The sequence below is a fragment of the Rhamphochromis longiceps genome, linkage group LG17 (assembly GCF_057381845.1).
Source record: "Rhamphochromis longiceps isolate RC_006_pf linkage group LG17, R_longiceps_female_GT1.1, whole genome shotgun sequence".
In the NCBI taxonomy this organism is placed as follows: domain Eukaryota; kingdom Metazoa; phylum Chordata; class Actinopteri; order Cichliformes; family Cichlidae; genus Rhamphochromis; species Rhamphochromis longiceps.
The window spans coordinates 40,642,545-40,663,187 of record NC_140573.1 but is presented as its reverse complement, the minus strand read 5'-3'; the positions used below and the strand labels follow the sequence as shown (position 1 = coordinate 40,663,187).

At 41.9% G+C, this 20,643-nt stretch overlaps 1 protein-coding gene across 6 annotated transcripts in view; it reads left to right on the top strand.

The window, feature by feature from the left end:
* The window catches only part of pde4ba (phosphodiesterase 4B, cAMP-specific a), a 182,940-nt gene that overhangs the window by 110,046 nt on the left and 52,251 nt on the right, over positions 1–20,643 (top strand). For 5 of the 6 annotated variants that reach the window (XM_085387601.1, XM_085387600.1, XM_085387603.1 and 2 more), the window contains 4 exons: positions 14,298–14,492; positions 16,756–16,792; positions 17,065–17,135; positions 19,456–19,508. In XM_085387601.1, coding sequence (XP_085243727.1) covers positions 14,298–14,492; positions 16,756–16,792; positions 17,065–17,135; positions 19,456–19,508 — 356 coding nt within the window. Of the gene's footprint in view, positions 1–11,813; positions 11,939–14,297; positions 14,493–16,755; positions 16,793–17,064; positions 17,136–19,455; positions 19,509–20,643 lie in introns of those variants that run through there. The other variant, XM_085387606.1, reaches the window with a different exon arrangement.

Sequence of the window (20,643 nt, the reverse complement as noted above, 5' to 3'; positions counted from 1 at the left end):
GTGGAACATGCTGTTTATGCAGTTACAATAAGATCTGACTTTTGAAACCACATTTAAGTTCTCAATGACAAAGCCTCATTTGTGTGACCGTGACAAGAGACAAAGATGTGTGATTGAACCATTTACCCTCATCTTCTATTTGCTGCGTGTTAAACAGCTGTAGGCATTTGAAGCCAGATTCCTTTTTTATTTTGCTGACCCATTTTTCTCTGCAGCAAAGGATTTTGAATTACAGTGTTTTGTGCTGCTTGTCCATGGGTGGAGTGCAGCTCTGTGTTGTAGAGTTTGTGGTTTCCCAGAGTTTTATTTGCAGTGCACTTCACGACTCCCAAGTCTGCCGTGGTCAAGAACTTTGATTTCTGAGTGACTTGTAAAAGCTAAAATTTAGCCGCTGCTGCAATAAAGTTTGTATGATGATGATGATGGTGACTAATGTCAGTTGAAGTAATCAAAGGGCTGATGACAATAAGGGCTGATGGCTGAGCAGATTAAGACAATGGTGTTGAGGTGTTTGCTTTGGTACGTGCCATTATTCTGATCTGTAGTTAAAGAAATTTACTCTAACTGGCTACTTAATTTGTTACAACTAGTACAGGGTTGGATCGTCTTTTGTCTTAATTCTTGCTGACATGGATTCAAGACTATATATCAAGTGGTTTCTAGAGATTTGTCAGCTGCACATCCCAAAGGTCCTCTATGGGATTGAGATCTGATGACGGGTGAGGCAGCGCAGCAAACTCACTGTCATGTTCAACAAACCATTTTAAGGTGACATGGTGCATTACAACAGCTAGAAGTAGTCATTAGAAAATGGGTACACTGTGGAGAAAGACAATTAATACACAGTTGGTACTCATAGGCCCAAAGTGTATGTGACGGCCACCAGCCTGAAACTTTGATACAAGGCAGGATGGAGCCACGCTTTCACGTTATGTACGCCAAATGTGAACCTACAGCATCCAGAAGTTGCCAGAAATCCAGACTCATCACACAGGGCAACGCTGTCCAATGTTCCGTTGTACAGTTTTGGTGAGTCCGTCCAAACTGTAGCCTCGGTTTCCTGTTCCTATTCAAAGTCATTTGAATAATTTGAAACACTTCTTGTTAAATTACTTTCACGTTAATCTACATGGGCTGAAATCTATCGTCGCACCAGTTAACAAAATTCATTTTAATCCACGATCCGCCCACACGCTGGCATAAATCCCTGTCCTAATAATGACACAGCCGAGGTCTATTTACATAAAATGCTGCAAGTCTGACTGCTCAGCGCTGTTTTTGTCACCTGCTAAAGATCAGGCTTTGTCTGCTCGGCTGGTATCGGCACAGTCAGCCTTGTTATCGTTCTCGGTTCACCTGCTTTGTGTTATCTTGTTGCCTTTGCATACAGTCAACGTTGTTGTTAGCAGTAGAGCAGGGGTGGCCAACTCCGGGCCTTGAGAGCCCGTGTCCTACAGGTTTTAGATGTGTCTTGATCCAACACAGCTGATTAAAACGGCTAAATGACCTCCTCAACATGTCTTGAAGTTCTCCAGAGGCCTGGTAATGAACTGATCATTTGATTCAGGTGTGTTGACCCAGGGTGAGATCTAAAACCTGCAGGACACCGGCCCTCGAGGCCTGGAGTTGGCCAAGCCTGCAGTAGAGGATAGTCGTTTCTGGACTGGTTGCACTTTACTATAAACCACTTGTCCTTTGGTGCAAGAAAAATAAAACTACGGACATATCAGAAGGTTGGTGGTTTGAAATCCCTCCAGCATCCTTGGGGAACATAGTTAAGCGATTAATCCCTTGATGCATCCATCAGCATGTGAGTCTGTGTGTGATGGGTAAAAAGCACTTAAAGTGCATAGAATACAGCATTGATGTGTGTTAAACTAAATGTGGTTTATAACAAATGGATTCAGCCTCAAGCCATCCTCAGTGCAATTTGAGAAAAATTGTAATGACAAATTTAAATACCAGCTGAGGTCTAAACACTGATCAACAACGAGGAGTCTTTGTTATATGACAGAAAGCATCTGCAAGTCATAACAAAACGAAAGGAATCGTGAAAAACAAGCAGAATAAGTCATCAATTGAAGCCAAGATATTAACAAAAAATGCAAAAGAAAAATAACAAATGCATTTACACAAAACTTTCAGCACAACGTGGCTGTAGCGTGAAGTGTTTCGACTGCCCGGTAGGAGCAGAAAAACACTATATTAATACCAGATCATTTACTATTATTTCTCTTTGTCTAGATTTTTAGTACAAATATATTTCTCTTTTAGTTCAGATGTGCCATTTCTTCAGTGGTTCTCTGCTCTAAATAACATCACAATTCAATTACACCACCTTTAGCTCCTGATTCTTTATCATCACCGCCATCATCACACCTTTGGCCTGTCTCACTGACACGAAGGCCAGCATATATAGGCTGCAAAATGACTTGGAACGAGAGCGTCTGCTGCACGACTCCGTGCCTAAATGAGCATGTATAATGACTTGGTGCAAATCACGATTATGTTACTGACCTCGTTTCTAATAATAAATCCTGTTTCTAGTTGGATTCTAGTATCTAGTTTCATTGTTGCTTTTCTACTTTTTTTTTTACAGTTTTTGAAAAAAAGCCACGTGATACTTTTTAATTCTCATCGTGGTTTTATATAGATTTATTTTTCTTCCATAAAGTGGTTTCATAGCTATAATTCTGGATGTGCTTGTTTTTTGTTTGGGTGCTTTGCAGGGAGACTAGATTGTTGATGTAATAAGGAGGGCTTTGACGAAATTTGACCTAAGTTAATTAATATAAATACTTTTGCTAATGCTTGTTTTGGGTCAGTGGGAAAAAATGCAATGTGGGCTGGTGCCAGCATAGTTTTACACAGAAGTGATATTAAAAAGCTCTATTTCTAGCTCCTAAAATGTAACTGTGCATGAGGGCTACAGGACACCACATGGGAATTTCAAGCACTGTGACTCCCGTGTTCCCTCCAAGAAGTTTGCAATGCCAGCAAACATTGCTGATAATGAAGAAAACATGAATTCAGTTTTATTTATACAGCGCCAAATCACAACAACATTCACCTCAAGGCACTTTATATTGTGAGGTAGATCCTACAATAATACATACAGAGAAAAACCCAACAGTCATATGACCCCCTATGAGCAAGCACTTTGGCAACAGTGGGAAGGAAAAACTCCCTTTTAACAGGAAGAAACCTTCGACAGAACCAGGCTCAGGGAGGGGTTCTGCTGCGATACCAGTCCAACTACATAAAAAATATAGACGTGTATAAGCCTTATCAATCTGTGGCTAGACAAATGTAGTCCAGTTTAGTGTCCTCCTTAAATAAACAGATGATTTAAACAAAAAAACTATAATTCTTATAATTCACATAGTGGGGTAGAGTAGGTCTGTGCTATTGTGACACTGTTGAAGACAGTTTGGAGCTAATATAAGTCAAACAAATAGAAGGACAATTGCAGTGTTTTGCATTTTAAATTGCTCTTTGAATGTTTTGCCAAATACTGACAGAGTATCATCTGACTGCTTCTTTTACTGAAAATGAGATGTGTATACATGTATATCGTAGGTGAAGGTGGCATATCAATAAAAGTCTAAGGTGCTCGGAAAGAAAAGCATCTGGACTAATTTAGGTTTCTTGAAGACGTTTCATCCGAGAAGCTTCTTCAGTTCAAAGAGCAATTGGTGGAGAGTTCCAGATTTAAGCCCTGTGGGAGTGTCCCCCCAAGAGGGTCATGGACCCCCTGTTGATCCTCTACCTAATCACACGAGCCAAGATGTGAAAACAGGTGTACTTCACAATCAGCCAAGGTTTCAGGTGACTCCATTGTGAAACCTAGCCCTACCTTATCATGTGATTTACTGAGGTGATAGGGGGTCCATGACCTCTTGGGGACACCCCCATAGGGCTTAAAATCTGGGACTCTCCACCAGTTGCTCTTAGAACTGAAGAAGCAGATGAAACGTCTTCAAGAAACCTAAAGAAGTCCAGATGGTTTTCTTTCCAAACTCCTTAGACTACCATGACCTGGATGACTGAGATCCTTCACAGACATATCAACAAACTTTAGCTGAGTGTCGAGTTCGCTCTTTGGTGGTCATGAGATAATGACCTTGCATAGTTTGTTTTCATGATCTCCAGATTGTTAAAGGCGAACACTTTGTGCCTGAGGAATTGTACAGTATAAGCTTATGGGTTGGGAACTGTCTGCTTTAGCATGTCCTGGCTAGCTCGGGTAATTAACCTATTTTTAGGTTTATCTGCTCGTGTAAGGAAATTTGTCTGAGATCGCTGGAACATGAAACTTAGCTGCTATTTTTGCTTGCTCTGATGGGATCATTCAATCAGCCCATCAGTTCTTCTGGGGTATTGCAAAACTCTGGCATATTACCCTGAGCCAGCTGGTTAGACAGAAAGGATTTTTTAGGATATGTTGCCTGGCCCACGCTTCTCTCCCCTCCTGTAGTCACAAACGTTTGCAAGGAGTGGAGAGATTTTTTTTTCTCCTTCTTTGGAGCTGACGACTGTTAACATTAGTAGTGCTGGTAATTTAATAACATAATAAAAGCCTTTTTCAGTGTGACTTGAAGAAAAATTATTTGAGCCATTGCCAACGGTGTGAGAAACAAGAGGTGTTGCCATAGCATGACTGTTTTCACAGCCCAACAAACACATGGTCACCGGTTTCCCCTTACCATAACACACAGGAAGGAAGTGATCACATTAACGTATAAGAATGCTTTTTTTCTTTCTGTCACACACTCTGGCTCTCTGTTATTTGCTGCTTTTCTATTTATAACAGAAAATTTCATGTACAGATGAAAGTGAAAAAGAAATTAGACTGAAGTCTGTGATCCTTGTTTCAATACTACTTTAATTATTATGCATGAACTTTTAGTTTTGATCCAAACATTTACTGTAAATCCAAAAGTCGATGCAAACTGGGCCTTGTTCGGAATCTTTTCTCCTGAGACTAACTGTGGTTTCTTTGTGGTTTTATTATAAATAATCTCTCTGTTCTGTCTTGAGATTGACACCCAAGTAACAAGTAAGTGCTAAACAACAATGTGAAAATAAGGTGAGATCGATGAGGCATTATAATCCAAAGCTTTATAGTCTGTTTCAGCTCTTTGTTCCATTCTGCAGCATTAATGTTTTAGTTCAACCTTGTTCACCTTTACAGCAGCAGCAGCAGGGTGCTCATGAAAAAAATGCTGCGCTTCACCTGCCCACCACTACGGGCATGCTGGAACATGCAAAAGTCTAACTGTGACCGACAGTGTTGCTGAAAGTGTAAATGAGAAGCTGCTGTGATAGTGAGTGTGCTACAACAACAAGTGAAATGTCTCATTACGTGCTTCTCACCTGGTAGAAAGTTTCTATCTGGCTATTCAGCAGTTTCATTACTAGTTTTGATTATTAAATCGTTGGTACAAATAGAGTATTACACTTGAAACTTTGACTCATATCAGAGGTACACACCTGAAAAACTTTGCCGAATTAGCAATACTTGGTTTGGGGAGAGCTACGAAGTACAGCTGTCTGTTCACAGCAAAGAAGTTGTGCCTGTGTGTGTCAGCCCGGTGCTTAAGCTTCCTCTTCCAGTCCAGAGACATCCATGTTGTTAACTGATGAGCCTAAACTGTCTGTAGGTGTGCATCTCTCTAGATCAGGCTTGGCCAACTCCAGGCCTCGAGGGCCGGTGTCCTGCAGGTTTAGATCTCACCCTGGGTCAGCACACCTGAATCAAATGATTAGCTCATTACTGGGCCTCTGGAGAACTTCAGGACATGTTGAGGAGGTCATTTAGCCGTTTAAATCTGCTGTGATGTATCAAGGACACATCTAAAACCTGCAGCACACCGGCCCTCGAGGCCTGGAGTTGGACACCCCTGCTCTAGATGAACCGGGCGCTTGTCATGTTCCATTAATACGTGAATTGACGTGAGCTCTAATTGAAAGCTGGACTGTTTTAGATCTTTGGCTGTGGATTGGTTTCTGTCAGTCCCCATGTGCCTTACCTCACCAGACAGGATACTGAGCAGTCCAGCTCTACCAGTAAATGCGAGTCAATCAAATTGTGAGTGTCTCTACTGTCAACCTGAAACAACACCATTGTTTCACAGCTGGGAAGTGGAGTCATTTCCTTGGAAAAAGACTTACAATTTTTGTCACAAATATTCCATTCGTCCTCACTATCTCCACTTTGTTTTGCTTCTGTTTACCACAGGGACTTGTTGTGACAACAGAATTTCAAATAAACACGTTCCACTTAAAGTGTTGGAGGGGTTTAGCTTCTCATGCTAAATTTGGGCCAAACGCAACAAGCTTTTTACTGCATGTCCCTGGTAATCATTGATGGGGTTTACATAAAGTGGACTTTGTTTGCTGCTCTAGTGAGACTTTATTTATATTTTGTTCAAATAAATTAATGGTTTGATTTCCCAGGATAGTCCTGAATCCAGTGGTAATGTTTTTTTATTTCTTTTTTGACTAAATGAAATGGCTCATTTGAGATATTATTCATATTGAGAGTTATGCATATTATTTGACTGAGTTGCGATGTGTTAGGATCAGCTCCAAGATAATCTGCTTTTGAATTTGAAGTTATTTCGATGTTTGTCTTCACTCTGTTTGATTGGAAAATTGCAGTCATTATTGCGACCATGTTTTATTTGGACATTTTTTTGTGTCTGGCTGCAGGAAGATTAGCATCAGAGGCCAAGGACGATCCAACAAAATGAAGCCACGATTAAATAAACATTGAGGAAATTTCTCTGCTTCTGTTATTATGTCAGCTTAGTCCATCACTCTGCTCATCACCCAGACAGATGCAGCTACATTATGGGAAAGGAATGTCGTCTTTATAGTAAATTACTTGGGGGTCAGAAGGGCCATTTCCTGATTGTGGTATAAAAGAAATACACCCTGAAACTTGAATGACTTACCCAGTATCTTAAACATCACAATTACTGGGAAAACCTATTTCTAGGGAACTGCTATTAGTCTGTGCCACCACCACAGTTCCCTGAAAGTTTACAGATAACATATCTAACCCTATCATACCCTAACCCACAGTTGTGCGTCATGGAACCTGGCGACACTTTGATTCATTTAGTTTCTGTTCACACATTGTCAGATTCAAAGACATGCTACTTTGCCTCTTTACCTTGAAAGATCATTATTAAAATGACAGGACTGTGGCTGTCCTTGCTCTCATCATGCCTAACCCACAGGCCTGCCTGTGGTTGATAGAGTAAGGACTGAAACGTGCTAATGTCGACCTTTCTCTATACATAAACTTCAAAGACAAACATGGGTGAATGATATGAGAGTGGATTCCCAGACCAGTTCACTAATCCACTAAATCACCAGGATGCCCCATTCAGTAGGAAATCGTCTTTGTTCCCAAGGTCTCCCTTTGTATTGTTTTTGAGGATAAATGATTGGATATCCCTTCTTTGTCCTGTTAACAAGACCGGTGGAAAACACAGCCATAAGAAAAATGGGGTTATTTTTCTTCACTAATTACTTGAGACAACAATCACAGAGAAGTTACAGACAGACCCCCAGAAAATAGTGGAAAATCTTGAACCATTCACCACAACATTGAGTTGATTGGTGGCTCTGTTGTGCTGGGCAAGGGCATTTTGTTGGCATGGGTCTACTTCCTCTAGATCAGTGGTTCTTAACCTTGTTGGAGGTACCGAGCCCCACCAGTTTCATATGTGCTTTCACTGAACCCCTCTTTAGTGAAAAATAAAATGTGATTTTTTCCAATTGAAGACATAGATATGTTTTTAACTGGTGCACAAAATGAGCCATGCATGTCACGGTGGAGGCTCTGCCGAACCCCTGAGACCGACTCACCGAACCCCTAAGGGTTCGATTGAACCCAGGTTAAGAACCACTGCTCTAGATGAAAGATCACTGAAGTTCAGTTTGAGAAATACGGGGAGCAAAAGGAGAGTTGGGATTTGGATCTGCCATTAACTATAATTCTGATTAGTTTGTAATAATAGGTCATTTAATATATCATCTAGGTTTAAAATGTTTGATATATGAGATTTCAAACTGCTACACAACAGCAAAACAGCTATGTGCTATGTACAGGTAGTGGGGCTATCCTTAGCATTAGCTGAAATTGAAGTTGCGCTATATCCTACTGTGTACTGCTGCTACATGTGCAGCAGTTAATTTCGTGTCAAGCTGTTGGCAGCCACCACATGAAAAAACAGATTAAACATGACCTTTGCACAAAGAGAACAAACTTTCACTTTATTTTTAAACATGCTAGTTAGCCTGCTAGCTAGTTAGCCTGCTAGCTTGACCACTTGATAGCTTGAAGTAGTTGACTTTCTAGACTGAAGAAATAAATAACAAGTTCTCACTAAGCTAACATTACCTACATAACTCCATAAACATAATAGCAAAGGTGGAAAACCTTTTCCTTCCACTATCACCTCACTTGACATATACTTCACATTTACCAAGGATAACTTCACTCCACTACTTATCTTGTGTATTCAGTGGCTGCTTTCTTTGTTTTATCCTCCCTGTGTAGATAACACTAAGGAAACAGGCTTTCAGCATTTCCATTCTGCAAGTGGAGTTGCACAAAGAGTGTAAAGAGATACACGTTAAGCTATTAGCCGGAGCTTCGAAAGGTTACCTCCATGTAGTAACTTTAACTTGGAATATATTTAACTTGGAGGAACTTATAAGTTCACTCTTAAGTTTTTCCAAGTTAAATATATTTGGCATTCCCTATATGGTCGTGTGGGTTGAAATAAGTGCTACCTAGGGACAAGAAAGCTATAAACACTCAGATAGCCACAAGAGAGTCATTAGTTTTTGATAATATGCAGTTTTTATGAGAAAATAAGGCTGAATGTTGGCATATGAAGGTCAGTTCAGGTTTGAATTGCTTTGTAGTCCGAATTAACTGACAGATTGGTTGCTGAAAATCTTATCTTTGTTTTCTTAGAAGAGATAATGATACAATAGTTTTAAAGTGTTTTTGTCGATATGTTATTGACTCCATTTACATATAGAGTATTTAAACATACTTCACTGAAGAGGTATGTGCCACCCTGCATGGACCTCTTGCTACTCCTTTGAAGCTGGGCAACATGTTGGCGTCACTGGACAAAATCCACAATAACCTTTCAGCACATTTTTAATCAAATAACCCGGGAGAGATCTACACTCCTGCACCTTCAGGCTTTAGAAATAAAGTTTTTGGGGATTCAGCTTGAGCCAATCACAGGTGTTTGACAGAGAAAGGCTTTCAGTTCGGGATGTACTGCAATCCACAGTGTTGGAAAGAGCTTTCATCCTGGAAAGTGGCCATAGACATTGGAAGCACCACTGCACTTTGGCCAGTTTGGGGGGTTAAATAGAAAGAAAAGAGCTGCAGGACGTGGTTTTTGTAAATTTAAATCACATTCTGGTGATTTTTCTTAACTGACTATTTTCCCTCTTATAGGTCTGTGAAGGTTCTCAGTCATCCAGCTCATCGTAGTCTAAGGAGCTTGGAAAGAAAAGCGTCTGCACTTCTTTATCAAAATTCTAATTCAAATTTTATTTGTCACGTACACAGTCATACACAGTACGATATGTAGTGAAATGCTTGGACAACTGCTCGTGACCTAAAGAAAACAAAAAAGGAAAAGGCTATGAATAAGATAGGAAATAAATATGAAAAATTAAAAAGGGTAAATTTAACTAGGAAGGAATAGAATATAAATTAAGGTTAAAAATGAAATAACTGTACAACACAAATTAGAATGAAGGGTAAATTTAACTGGGAGAATAAGATAAAATATATAAATTAAAGTTGAAAATAAAATAACTGTACAACAAAATACACAATATAGAACTATATAAGAATGTATGAAGAAATATAAATAAATATATACACAATAACAGCAGCGTGATTTAAGTAATGAAGTGAAAACAATGTCCAGAATGTCCAGTGTGTGTAAGAACTGTATGTGTGGGTCAGTACTGTGTGGTGGTGTGATTGAGAGACCGTATCGCCTGCGGGAAGAAGCTCCTCCTCAGTCTCTCTGTGTTGGTCTTCAGGGAGCGGAATCGCTTTCCTGACCTCAACAGAGAGAACAGTCTGTTGTTGGGATGGCTGAGGTCCTTCACCATCTTCCTGGCCTTGGTCCAGCACCGCCTGCTGTAGATTGAGTGCAGGTCAGGGAGCTCGGAGCGGATGGTGCGCTCAGCTGACCGCACAACCCTCTGTAGAGCTCGTCTGTCCTGCATGGTGCTGTTCCCGAACCAGGTTAAGATGTTTCCCGTCAGGATGCTCTCTATGGTGCACGAGTAAAAGTTCCTGAGCACCTTGGAGGGCAGTTGGAAGTCTCTCAAGCGTCTGAGGTGGTAGAGACGCTGTCGGGCCTTTTTCACCACGGTGTTGATGTGACAGGACCATGACAGGTCCTGCGTGATGTGAACTCCGAGGTATTTGAAGCTGTCCACTCTCTCCACTGGGCACTCGTTGATGACAGGGGTCTGGTAGTTCCTCTCCTGCTTAGTGCTGAAGTCCACTATCAGCTCCTTTGTCTTACTGACGTTTAGAAGGAGGTTGTTCCTCTGGCACCAGTTCTCCAGATTCCTAATCTCCTTCAGGTAGGCCGTCTCGTTGTTATCAGAGATCAGGCCCACCACGACGGTGTCGTCAGCAAACTTGATGATGGTGGTGGAGCTGGTAGTGGCCACACAGTCATATGTGTACAAAGAGTACAGCAGGGGGCTCAGAACACACCCCTGGGGGGCTCCAGTGCTGAGAGTGGTGGAGGCTGAGACATGTCCACCCATCCTTACTGCCTGTGGTCTGCCAGTTAGGAAGTTGGAGATCCACTGACACATAGATGAGCTGAGTCCCAGATGCTCCAGCTTGGTGGTGAGTGTGGAGGGAATTATGGTGTTAAATGCAGAGCTGTAGTCTATGAAGAGCATTTTAACATAATTCCACCTTCTAGTGTCCAAGTGAGTGAGTGATGTGTGGAGGAGATGAGAGATGGCATCGTCTGTGGAACGATTTGGATGGTAAGCAAACTGTAGTGGGTCCAGTGTGTCTGGTAGTGAAGAAATGATGAAGTCTCTGACCAGGCGTTCAAAGCACTTCATCACTACTGAGGTGAGGGCTACAGGGCGATAGTCATTGAGAGAAGCAGGGTGGGGTTTCTTCGGGACAGGAACAATGATGGACTCTTTGAAGCATGTGGGGATCACCGACTGAGATAAAGAGATGTTGAATATCTCAGTGAACACAGGAGCTAGCTGGTATGCGCAGTCTCTTAGGATACGACCTGGGATGCCGTCTGGTCCTGCTGCTTTCCTGGTGTTCACTCTCTTGAAGGCTCTCCTTACTTCATGCTCGGAGATGACGAGCACGTTTCCGGTGCTGGCAGTATCTTCCTGTCTGCAGCCGTTAGCGCCGCTAACACTAGCATTGTTGGAGACCTTAGCTGCAGCCTCGAAGCGAGCATAGAAAGTGTTCAGCTCGTCTGCCAGAGTCACGGCCGCGTTCGTCATACCGGTTGTTGGTGCTTTATAGTCCGTTATTGTCCTTTGTCCCCGCCACAGGCTCCTAGAGTCACTCTGTTGGAGTTGTGACTCTAGTTTCCTCCCGTAGCGCTGCTTCGCCTCTTTCACCGCCCTCCGCACGTTATATGACGCGGCTTTGTACGGGTCCATGTCCCCCGTCATGAGTCCCGTGTTGTAGGCAGCGGTGCGGGATCTCAGAGCGTCGCGGATGGTTTTATCCACCCACGGCTTCTGGTTGGGAAACGTTGTGATAGTCTTTGTCTCCACGGTAACACTTGAAGACGTTTCACCTCTCATCCTAGACCTGAAGAAGCTTCTCGGATGACAAAGACACTTTTCCTTCCAAGCTCCTTAGACTTTCCTGGTATGACTTTTCCACAGGTCTAAGCATACTATGCTGTCTATACACTTTAAATTGCTTTTAGGACATCCAATCGTGTGGTATTGCTAACAAAAGACAAAGGCTGTCATGACTGTGTGTTGACTGTTTGTGTTTTCCTGTTGTGTAACGGTACCACCACAACACCTTCTTCCATGACTCACATTAGCATAACATCCCTCTGATGGGATATGACTCAACGTGAGGTTTAAGTGTTCTCAAATTGAGTCCACGTTTTCCACTCTAGAGGTTTTGTGCCTCCACTCCAACTTTTGCTTTCGTTACATTTACCTGACAGCATGTGTTAACAGACAGATTTAGATGTTGTTGCCTACAACAAATGAGCTTATTAAATATTATGAGATAAATCCCGAACATCCACACCAAATGGGTGTGGATGCAGGTGCATGTCGCCATAAATAAGAAAACAGCTCACACCACAGAGTTACGTACTTTTTGGTGTTACTTGTGTATTTTTGTACCATTTCCCTTTCACCTCTCACATTATGCCACTATCTTCCCAGTACCAGTGGAATTATGGGATTTTATGTAAACTATTATTGCTCCTGTATCTCCGTAGCAGCTTGTTTTACACTCTGTCGTAGCTTTGAATGCCTTGAATTGAGCAGATGTGTTAAAGCTGTTTAATTTCCCCACATATGTGCTTTTAATCAGTCACATCCTTCTAATTATCATGAAATTGTCATTATTTTAATCTTACAGTCATTTTAAAATGAGTTTTTCTTTTTTCAATAACTTTAACATAAACACAGCTTACATTGATATGTAATTCTACATTTTGGCCTGCTGGCTGGCAGTAAGGATGCTATTGCACCCTCACAGCAGCTGCGTCTCTGCATGTCTGCGACTCCTTGAACCGCCCATGACATGAAGTCGACGGTCCATCGATGGGAGGAGCCGAGAAGCAGAAAGTGTATGCTGCGGCTTGTTTGTGTTTGCCCGTGATTGTGATGCAGTTAAACGGAGCTCGTGCTCGTTGAGGTTTTTATTGTCTCATTTACTTCCTGTTTTTCTTAATACTCTTATATGAGCTTGAAAAACTGCAACCATATAAACTTCCTCACGCTGCACCAAATTGCCGCTGCTTTTTATTTTCATCGCAGAGCTTTTTGCTCACGTCACATGTGTTCTCATTTTGGGTCTGGACCCAGATGGCCATTATTTGCCTTTTTGCATCTGACTTTCCCTGGGGATAGGAAGAGAAGGAAAGAAAGGGGGGAGAAAAACCCAGAACGCCTCCTCATTCATTCCCAAATGCTTTACAGATAGTCACAGGAGTATAAAGCCTGTTTCGGTGCCTTTTGTTCACTTAGTCACTTACCACTTTGAGCTTTTCTTATGATAAAAAGAAGAGTGGCCGCTTTGGAGAAGAGATACAGGGGAAAAATCACAATATAGGAAATCCAATAAACTAATTTTAGTTAATATTATTCTTTATGGCTTGTTTGTTTGTAGCGCAACCGTCGGCACACTTCCTGCAGGTGTGTGTTTACTATAAAGACGGAAAAGAAAAGAAGCTGACAAGCGTAAAGTACAGAGAAAAATACAAGAAAGTAAATGTCACATGCGGATTGTTTCTTTGGAAAAATGTCTGGGAGGATAAACCACAGCCAAAAAACCCCAAAAAAACCTACAGTCTCTAGAGTCTCAAGGTCCTCCTTCTCAGTGGGTGTCGTAAGGAGGTCAACCTCCCCTTCCTCCATTCCTCCACGTTCTTCTTTCCATGAATTTAGCAGCATCATTCTCACTAACTGTCATCAGTGAAGGAACACAGTGCGCCCCGGTGTGTGTCACTCTGCCCTTTCTTGTCCGGTTTATTCATGATTTATTTTGTGTGTGTGTGTAAGCGTGTATTCATATCTTTGTGGGGACCAACGGCCCTTATGGGGACCAAAATCCCCACAAGTTTGAACGGTGGGAACAGGGGTTACAATTAGGTTAAGGTTAGGAATTCATTTTTCATGGTTAGGTTTAGGGTGACGAGCTAGGGAAAGCATTATGTCAATTAGATGTCCCCACAAGATATGAATATACGTGTGTGTGTGGGAGCGCGATCTGTTCATAGGATGTTGACATGTGGAAGAATTCATCTTGCCCTTTTTTCACGCTCCACCATTAAAATTAGGTCAAGGTCAGGCTGCCTGATAGTGAAAACAAAAGGAAATCAAAGAGAGACGCGATGAAATTAGAGGAAAGCCAGAAGCAAAAGATGCTGGTGGAGTCTTTTGTTGCTTTGACCCTTAAAGCTAGCCCCTATATTCTCAGCAATGAAACAGTGAAACAGCGAAGAATTCGCTTTTTAACTGTGCGTTTATGTTTTCAGCTTCGATGTGGAGAATGGACCCTCTTCTAGCTGCAGCCCCTTGGACCCTCAGGCCTCCCCTGGCTCCGGTCTGGTCCTCCACACCAACTTCCCAGGTCACAACCAGCGCCGAGAGTCCTTCCTCTATCGCTCAGACAGCGACTATGAACTGTCCCCCAAGTCCATGTCACGAAACTCCTCCATCGCCTCTGAACTGTGAGTAGAAATAAATTGCATTTAGTTTGAAATTAGTTCAGTAAGTATGTTTTTTAGGGTCAGGTGTTGAGGTGCTCTCACCTCAAGTGAACTTGATTCTGCAGCTTTTTAACGGTGCAAAATGCCACAGGTTGTTAGACGCAGTCAGTCCTGGTTTGTGTTCATGCATTCCAGGTTTTGCATATGTGGCCTCCACCACAAACACTACTGCTCTCTTCTCGAAAATTATTCTCACTGTGCTGACTGCTTTGCATGTCATAGATCGGAGGAGTCAATTCAGCACAATCATCACTTTACATGTGAGGAAATGTTTTTCGTAATCTGCACTTCCAGTAAATGAAGATGTTTCACTATGCTTGACCTTAGTACATTAAAAGTATTATTTAACTAATACGTGCAGTATGTTGTCATACTGTGCACGTAGCTCAGTGGACATCAACTGACTGACTGAATACACTCCATAGTTACTTAATTAGGTACACTTTGCTATTACCAGGTTCTGTTACTCAGATTCAACAAGGTGCTGCAAACATTCCTCTGAGATTTTGGTCCATATGGACATGATAGCTTCACACACCTACTGCAGATCTGTCAGCTGCACATCCATGATGCGACTCTCCCGCTCCAGCATGTCCCAGAGGCGCTCTGTTGGATTGAAGTCTGGTGACTGTGAAGGCCATTTATGTGTCGTGATCAAGTAATCAGATAATTTGAGATGATCTGACCTATGATGGATGGTAAAGGGATGAACTTGGTCAGGAACAATACTCAAGTAGGATGTGGTGTTTAAATGATGCTCTATGCACCACACCCTTTCATCAGCAGCAGGAGAAAGGACAGATTCTCACCCTGCCACCTAAATGTGGCAGCAGAAATCAAGACTCATCAGATCAGGCACCATCCCATCGTCTGTTATCAGATTTTGGTGAGTTTGTTCAACCTGTTCTTGGCTGACAGGAGCGGCACCTGCTGTGGTCTTCTGCTTCTCATCTCCTTCAGCGTTCAGAGATGCTCTTCCTCATATTTTGGTTGCAGCGATTGGTTATTTGAGTTGCTGTTACCATCCTGTCTCTTCGACGCAGTCTATCCATTCTCCTCTGACCTCTGGCATCGACGGGGCATTTTTGCCCAGAGAACTGCCGCTCGCTGGATTTTTTCTGTTTATTCCAGAACATTCTCTGTAAACCCAAGAGATGTTTGTGTGGGAAAATTCCCAGCACATCAACAGCTTCTGAAATATTCAGACCAGCCAGTCTGGCACCAACATGATAGACAGGCTGGCTGGGTATTTTATGTTAATGAGCAGTTGAACAGGTGGCCACTGAGTGTTCACCGTAAGTAGTGACGATCACAATGAAATTACTGCAAGAATATTGACAACATTTCCTGAAAATAGTGTATTGTTAGTCTTGGCTTCATCAAGCCAAAGTGTTTTTTCTGGAAACATCTCTCTTAGATGTTCTCTTCCTGGTCTTGAATGTTATCTGTAGTTGGCACCTTCACTGTTTCTGTCCATGAAGGAGTCTCTCTCATCTGTAAACTTTGACCACTTCCTTGGGAGCGACTTCTTGACTTGGCTAGTTGTTGTGACATTGAACCTTTTAACTAAGGAAAGAATCCCTCATCCTCCTGGCCTACAGAGGAATATTTTGAGCTGCCTTCCTTATAAGAACAGACCAAATTGTTCATTTGGTCAGTCCTGGAATCTCTTTTCCTACAATGGGTTTATTCAGTTTTTTCGGCCTAACGATGGGCTCCTTCACTGCACTGATTTCATATTTTACCTCGTATCAAGGGTTTCAGTGAACAGCTGCCAAAAACAAATTCTAGAAACTTTTGTCCAGTTACTTCTGAGTCTGTAATTCCTAAGCAGTTCGTGCCATCTATTTGTTCACCTTCTTGTATTAAAGCTGAAAGGCTGCTGAAAGGTTTAACATTACAAAGGTTGTGCCTTTATCCAAAAAACATATGGACCTAACTATATAAGGATCTCCTCACTGACCACATTATCACAATATTTTTGGACCCACAGAAGAGTCACTTTCTGTCCCCACCTCAGCTAACAAAAATAGGTTAATCTCAATATCGAGGCCTCCTTGACCCAGGTACGCGTTCTCCCACGATACTTTCCTTCCCATTTATTAGGTTGTTGCACAAAGCTGCTTGGGTCATTTCTTTTTGCTCTTTTTCTTAACAGTTCTCTCATTTTCTTGATATATTTTGTATCCAAGCATTTTGCTGACGATGGTTTGTTTCTTTTTAGACATGGTGATGACCTGATCGTAACACCTTTTGCTCAGGTAAATATCCCGTTATCTAGTTGTATGTACACATTTATGTTTTTATCTTCAAACTAAGCCTATTTTAAGTAAATCTTTCAATAAATACCACGGTTATCAGCATACATGTAAGTAGTTGCAAAACTGAAATCTAAAATGCAGGCTTGAAATGTGCATGCGGTGCAAAAAGGGCTCAGTTTGAACAGGACTAGCAACATTCGTCCTAATGTTTAAATTGAAGTAAATAAGTAAAAGTGCGAAGAATGCTACTGATTCGCTCTCTGCTTGTTCAGGTTCTTGCAAGCCTTCGAAGTGTAAGGAATAACTTCACTGTACTGACCAATGTCCAGTGTGCCTCCAACAAGTAAGTACCTCTAGTGGCTTCTAGCATATTTTAAATAATGAGCTGGCATAATTCATGCATACACATCAATCAAGCTGAAATCTACATAACTTACCACATATTTTGTGGTAAGTGTAAATGCTTTTTTCCCAGAATAATATTAGATTTTAGAAAGTAATCAGAATAACGCTTGCCGTCTGCAGTTCCACCAGTTTGTCACAAGGGGGAGGCATTGTCTTGCAGTGGGACTGAAGTGGGATGCTTGACATCAGTGCAGCAGAACAGTTAAACCAGTCCAGTGAAGACCCTACATACTTCAGACAGACAAAAATGAGTACAAGCTAGATTTGAAAAGTTAACTCAACACGATGCTACAGCCGAAGGAATCTTTAATTCTTCTCCTCTCTGGTTTCCAGAGCAATAGGAATAGTTCTCTGCTGTGCACGGCACGGTTCAAATGCTCTATAAGGAATTCCTCTGTTGTCATGAAGCACATGAAGCACAAACAGAAAAACACTCCTGCAGCTACACACGCATGAAGTGACTCATTGGCATTCACCGTGCACCACTTCAGAGGCCGCTGCAGCATATATGCGTTTGGCATACGATAACGCAGGAGACTAGTTACAATCTCTCTTCAGATGCCAAAAAGAAGAAGAAAATGTGTCGTTATTTAGTTTTTCAATTTTTTCATGTCTCTCTCTTTCAAAAGGCTAGCTTTTTTTTTTTTCAACAATATACGTGTCGTTTATAGTTATAGTTAAGTAAGAGTGCTCCGTTTTTCAACAGTGTTGCTTTAAGCTGCAGCAGCACACTGAGCATCATCTCTCCCAGTGGAGTGCGACTGCAGATTTAGATGTACTAGAAATATGTATGTAGGCCACCTTTCTTTCTGTTCGTCACTGTGAAGGTTTAAGTATGAATATGTGTTTCTAAAGACACTAAAAGCTCTCTGCTCTGCCTCAGGCTGAATTAACGCTCAGTTTTCTGTATTGACTACCTGAAGCCCGTCTGACCTACATTTAGCTCTGATAGCTCCACACAGACAAGAGCAAAGACTGAGAAGCACACACGGCGCACAAACGTGGATCGTTCACGTATACTGAATTAAACACACACATAAGCTGGAGCTCGCCATTCCAGCACACATGCACAGTTTTCACTTAACCCGATTTCTTATTTGGGTTATTTTTATACTAATCAAGCTCAGTTAAACTTTTAAAAAAATAGGGACGGTGGGTTCATTGTACAGCATAAAACAAAACAAAAAAAGTGTAAAATATTTAGCTGAATAGAGAATAATGAGCAGAAAAGCCAAAATGCAACATCCCCATATGAGGACACGGGGCCTCAGGAGGTTAAAACTGATGTGTTTAGCAACATGTTGCAGAACACTGACCAGCTCCACCTAAAAGTATTCAGTCTATTTATACACTGCAACCCCTGCCTTGACTGTTCGAAACTTTTCACACAGTTCAACCAGGAAATGCAACATGTAAACACGCAACTAAATGCTTAAAAAACGTACACTTTTTCAGTTTGCTGCTCTAGAGCATTCAGGTGTGTGTTTCCCAGGTGTGGACGCACATGCAGCAACTTCAGCCCAAAGTCAGACTGTGCAATGTTCAGAGGAATTGCAGAAAACCCAAGAGCTAGCCACAGTTAGCATTTTAAATGTTTTAAGTTCACAAAAGTATAATTAGAAACAAATGTATGGCAACACAGCTTAAGTTTGCAAAGCTGCATCTGAGCAAACTGCACGACTTCTGGACAGACGAAACCAAAGTGAAGATGTTCAGCTGTCGTGCACAGCACCACTGTGGAGAAAACCAAACACAGCATATTAGCATCATACCTACTGTCAAGCAGGTCTATGGAGGGCTCTCTCAAGCATAGCAGCGATGGTCCAAGTCCAGACCTCGACCTGTTTGAAATGCTGTAGCAGGACCTTAACAGGCTGTGCATAAACCAACCCCACAAACATCAATGAGTTAAAGCAGCGTTGTAAAGAAGAGTAGGCCAAAATTCCCACACAATGTGTGAGACAGTCATACAGAAAACAGTTACTTTAAGTTATCGCAGCTAAAGGTGGGGTACAGCTGATGAATCATGGGGTACTTCGTTTTTCCACAGGACTGCCCGGAGTCCACGCAACGTCCACATATCTATATATTATTGCCAGAGCCTCTAAAATCTGTTTATTTTGTTTGTTTGTTTTGTGTTTGGTTTTTAAATTTTCAAGTAAGATTTGCTAGTGTTTCTATATAAATATATATCTGTGGTAGTCTTTGTTTTATAGCATCTTTCTTTCCCCCTTTCTGTGTTGTTTTCGTCCTTCCAGGCGCTCTCCTGCAGCAACAACTCAGCCTCCAGTCACCAGAGTTTGTCTCCCGGGTAAGCAGCTCAGAGAAATGTCCCCCTACATGTTTGACCTGTGCCAAGCTACCAGATACAAAGTTATCTTGTTTTATATCTGGTGCACACATTCAACCTCTCTATTCTCCTTGTTTTCATCATCATCTCCTCCTCCCTCCCTTCCTCGCTCTATCTCCTGTCTTCTCCTTGTCCCGTGAATTCGCCTACGTGACCACTTACATTTTCTTTTTTCTTTCTTTTTTCCCCCCCACCATCTGTCTCCATCTCCAGCGTTGTAACCCGGACTATTTTGTCATCAAGCTCATTAACTTTGTTCTATTGCAATTAGACTGGCGGTTGAGACTCACACTTGCACACACAGTTTTTCCTATTAAACCAGCTCGCTTTAAAGAAAACAGCAGACCTCCCTTTTCATCTTTCATCGCACTTGATTTTAAGCAGCCGTGTGACTTTCTGTACTGTACTCGTACATGTCCAGGCCAGTAAGAGGCAGTGTGTGAGTACATGTACGGGCGAAGATAACTTTATTTGTGTCTTTGGAAAGTGAAAAGTCCTTTCAGTCCTCTGTGTAGTGCTAAGATTTGTTCTTGTGCACTTGCTCAGCCGAGGTCATTCGTTTCACAGAGGCGCGAGCAGTAATTACGGTTAAAAGTGTACACATCGGACATGTGCGCAGGTCTCCTTCAAGTGTCGTTATAAAGCCGTCATGTCACGGCAACCAGCTAAACCAGACAGGAGCTGCACGAGATTAAAAGGAAATGCAGTCTTTGCACACAGTTATATGTCACGTTTGCCATAGGCGATAACTGAATGTGCACTAAAAATGATGTTTTCCCCAAAATATTCATTTTAAGATGCATCAACATTTGTCTTTCATTCTTTTATTAAAAGAGTGAACTATGAGACCTCGCATCTGTAGGCAGATGTTCCCACACTGTCTGCAAAGGGTATTAAAAACAGTCCCAGACAATGTGTTGTTGTATAAAGAGAGACCGAGATGAGCAACAGTGAAACTGAGAATGGCGAGGCAGTTAACCATCAAATAACCAAGATGTTTGACATGAAACCCATTCAGGCCAGATAAGGTATCACGGTTAACCCAGTGAAAATGAAGCCTCGCACAGTTTCTTTAGTCTCCTTTGTTTGGGGCAGC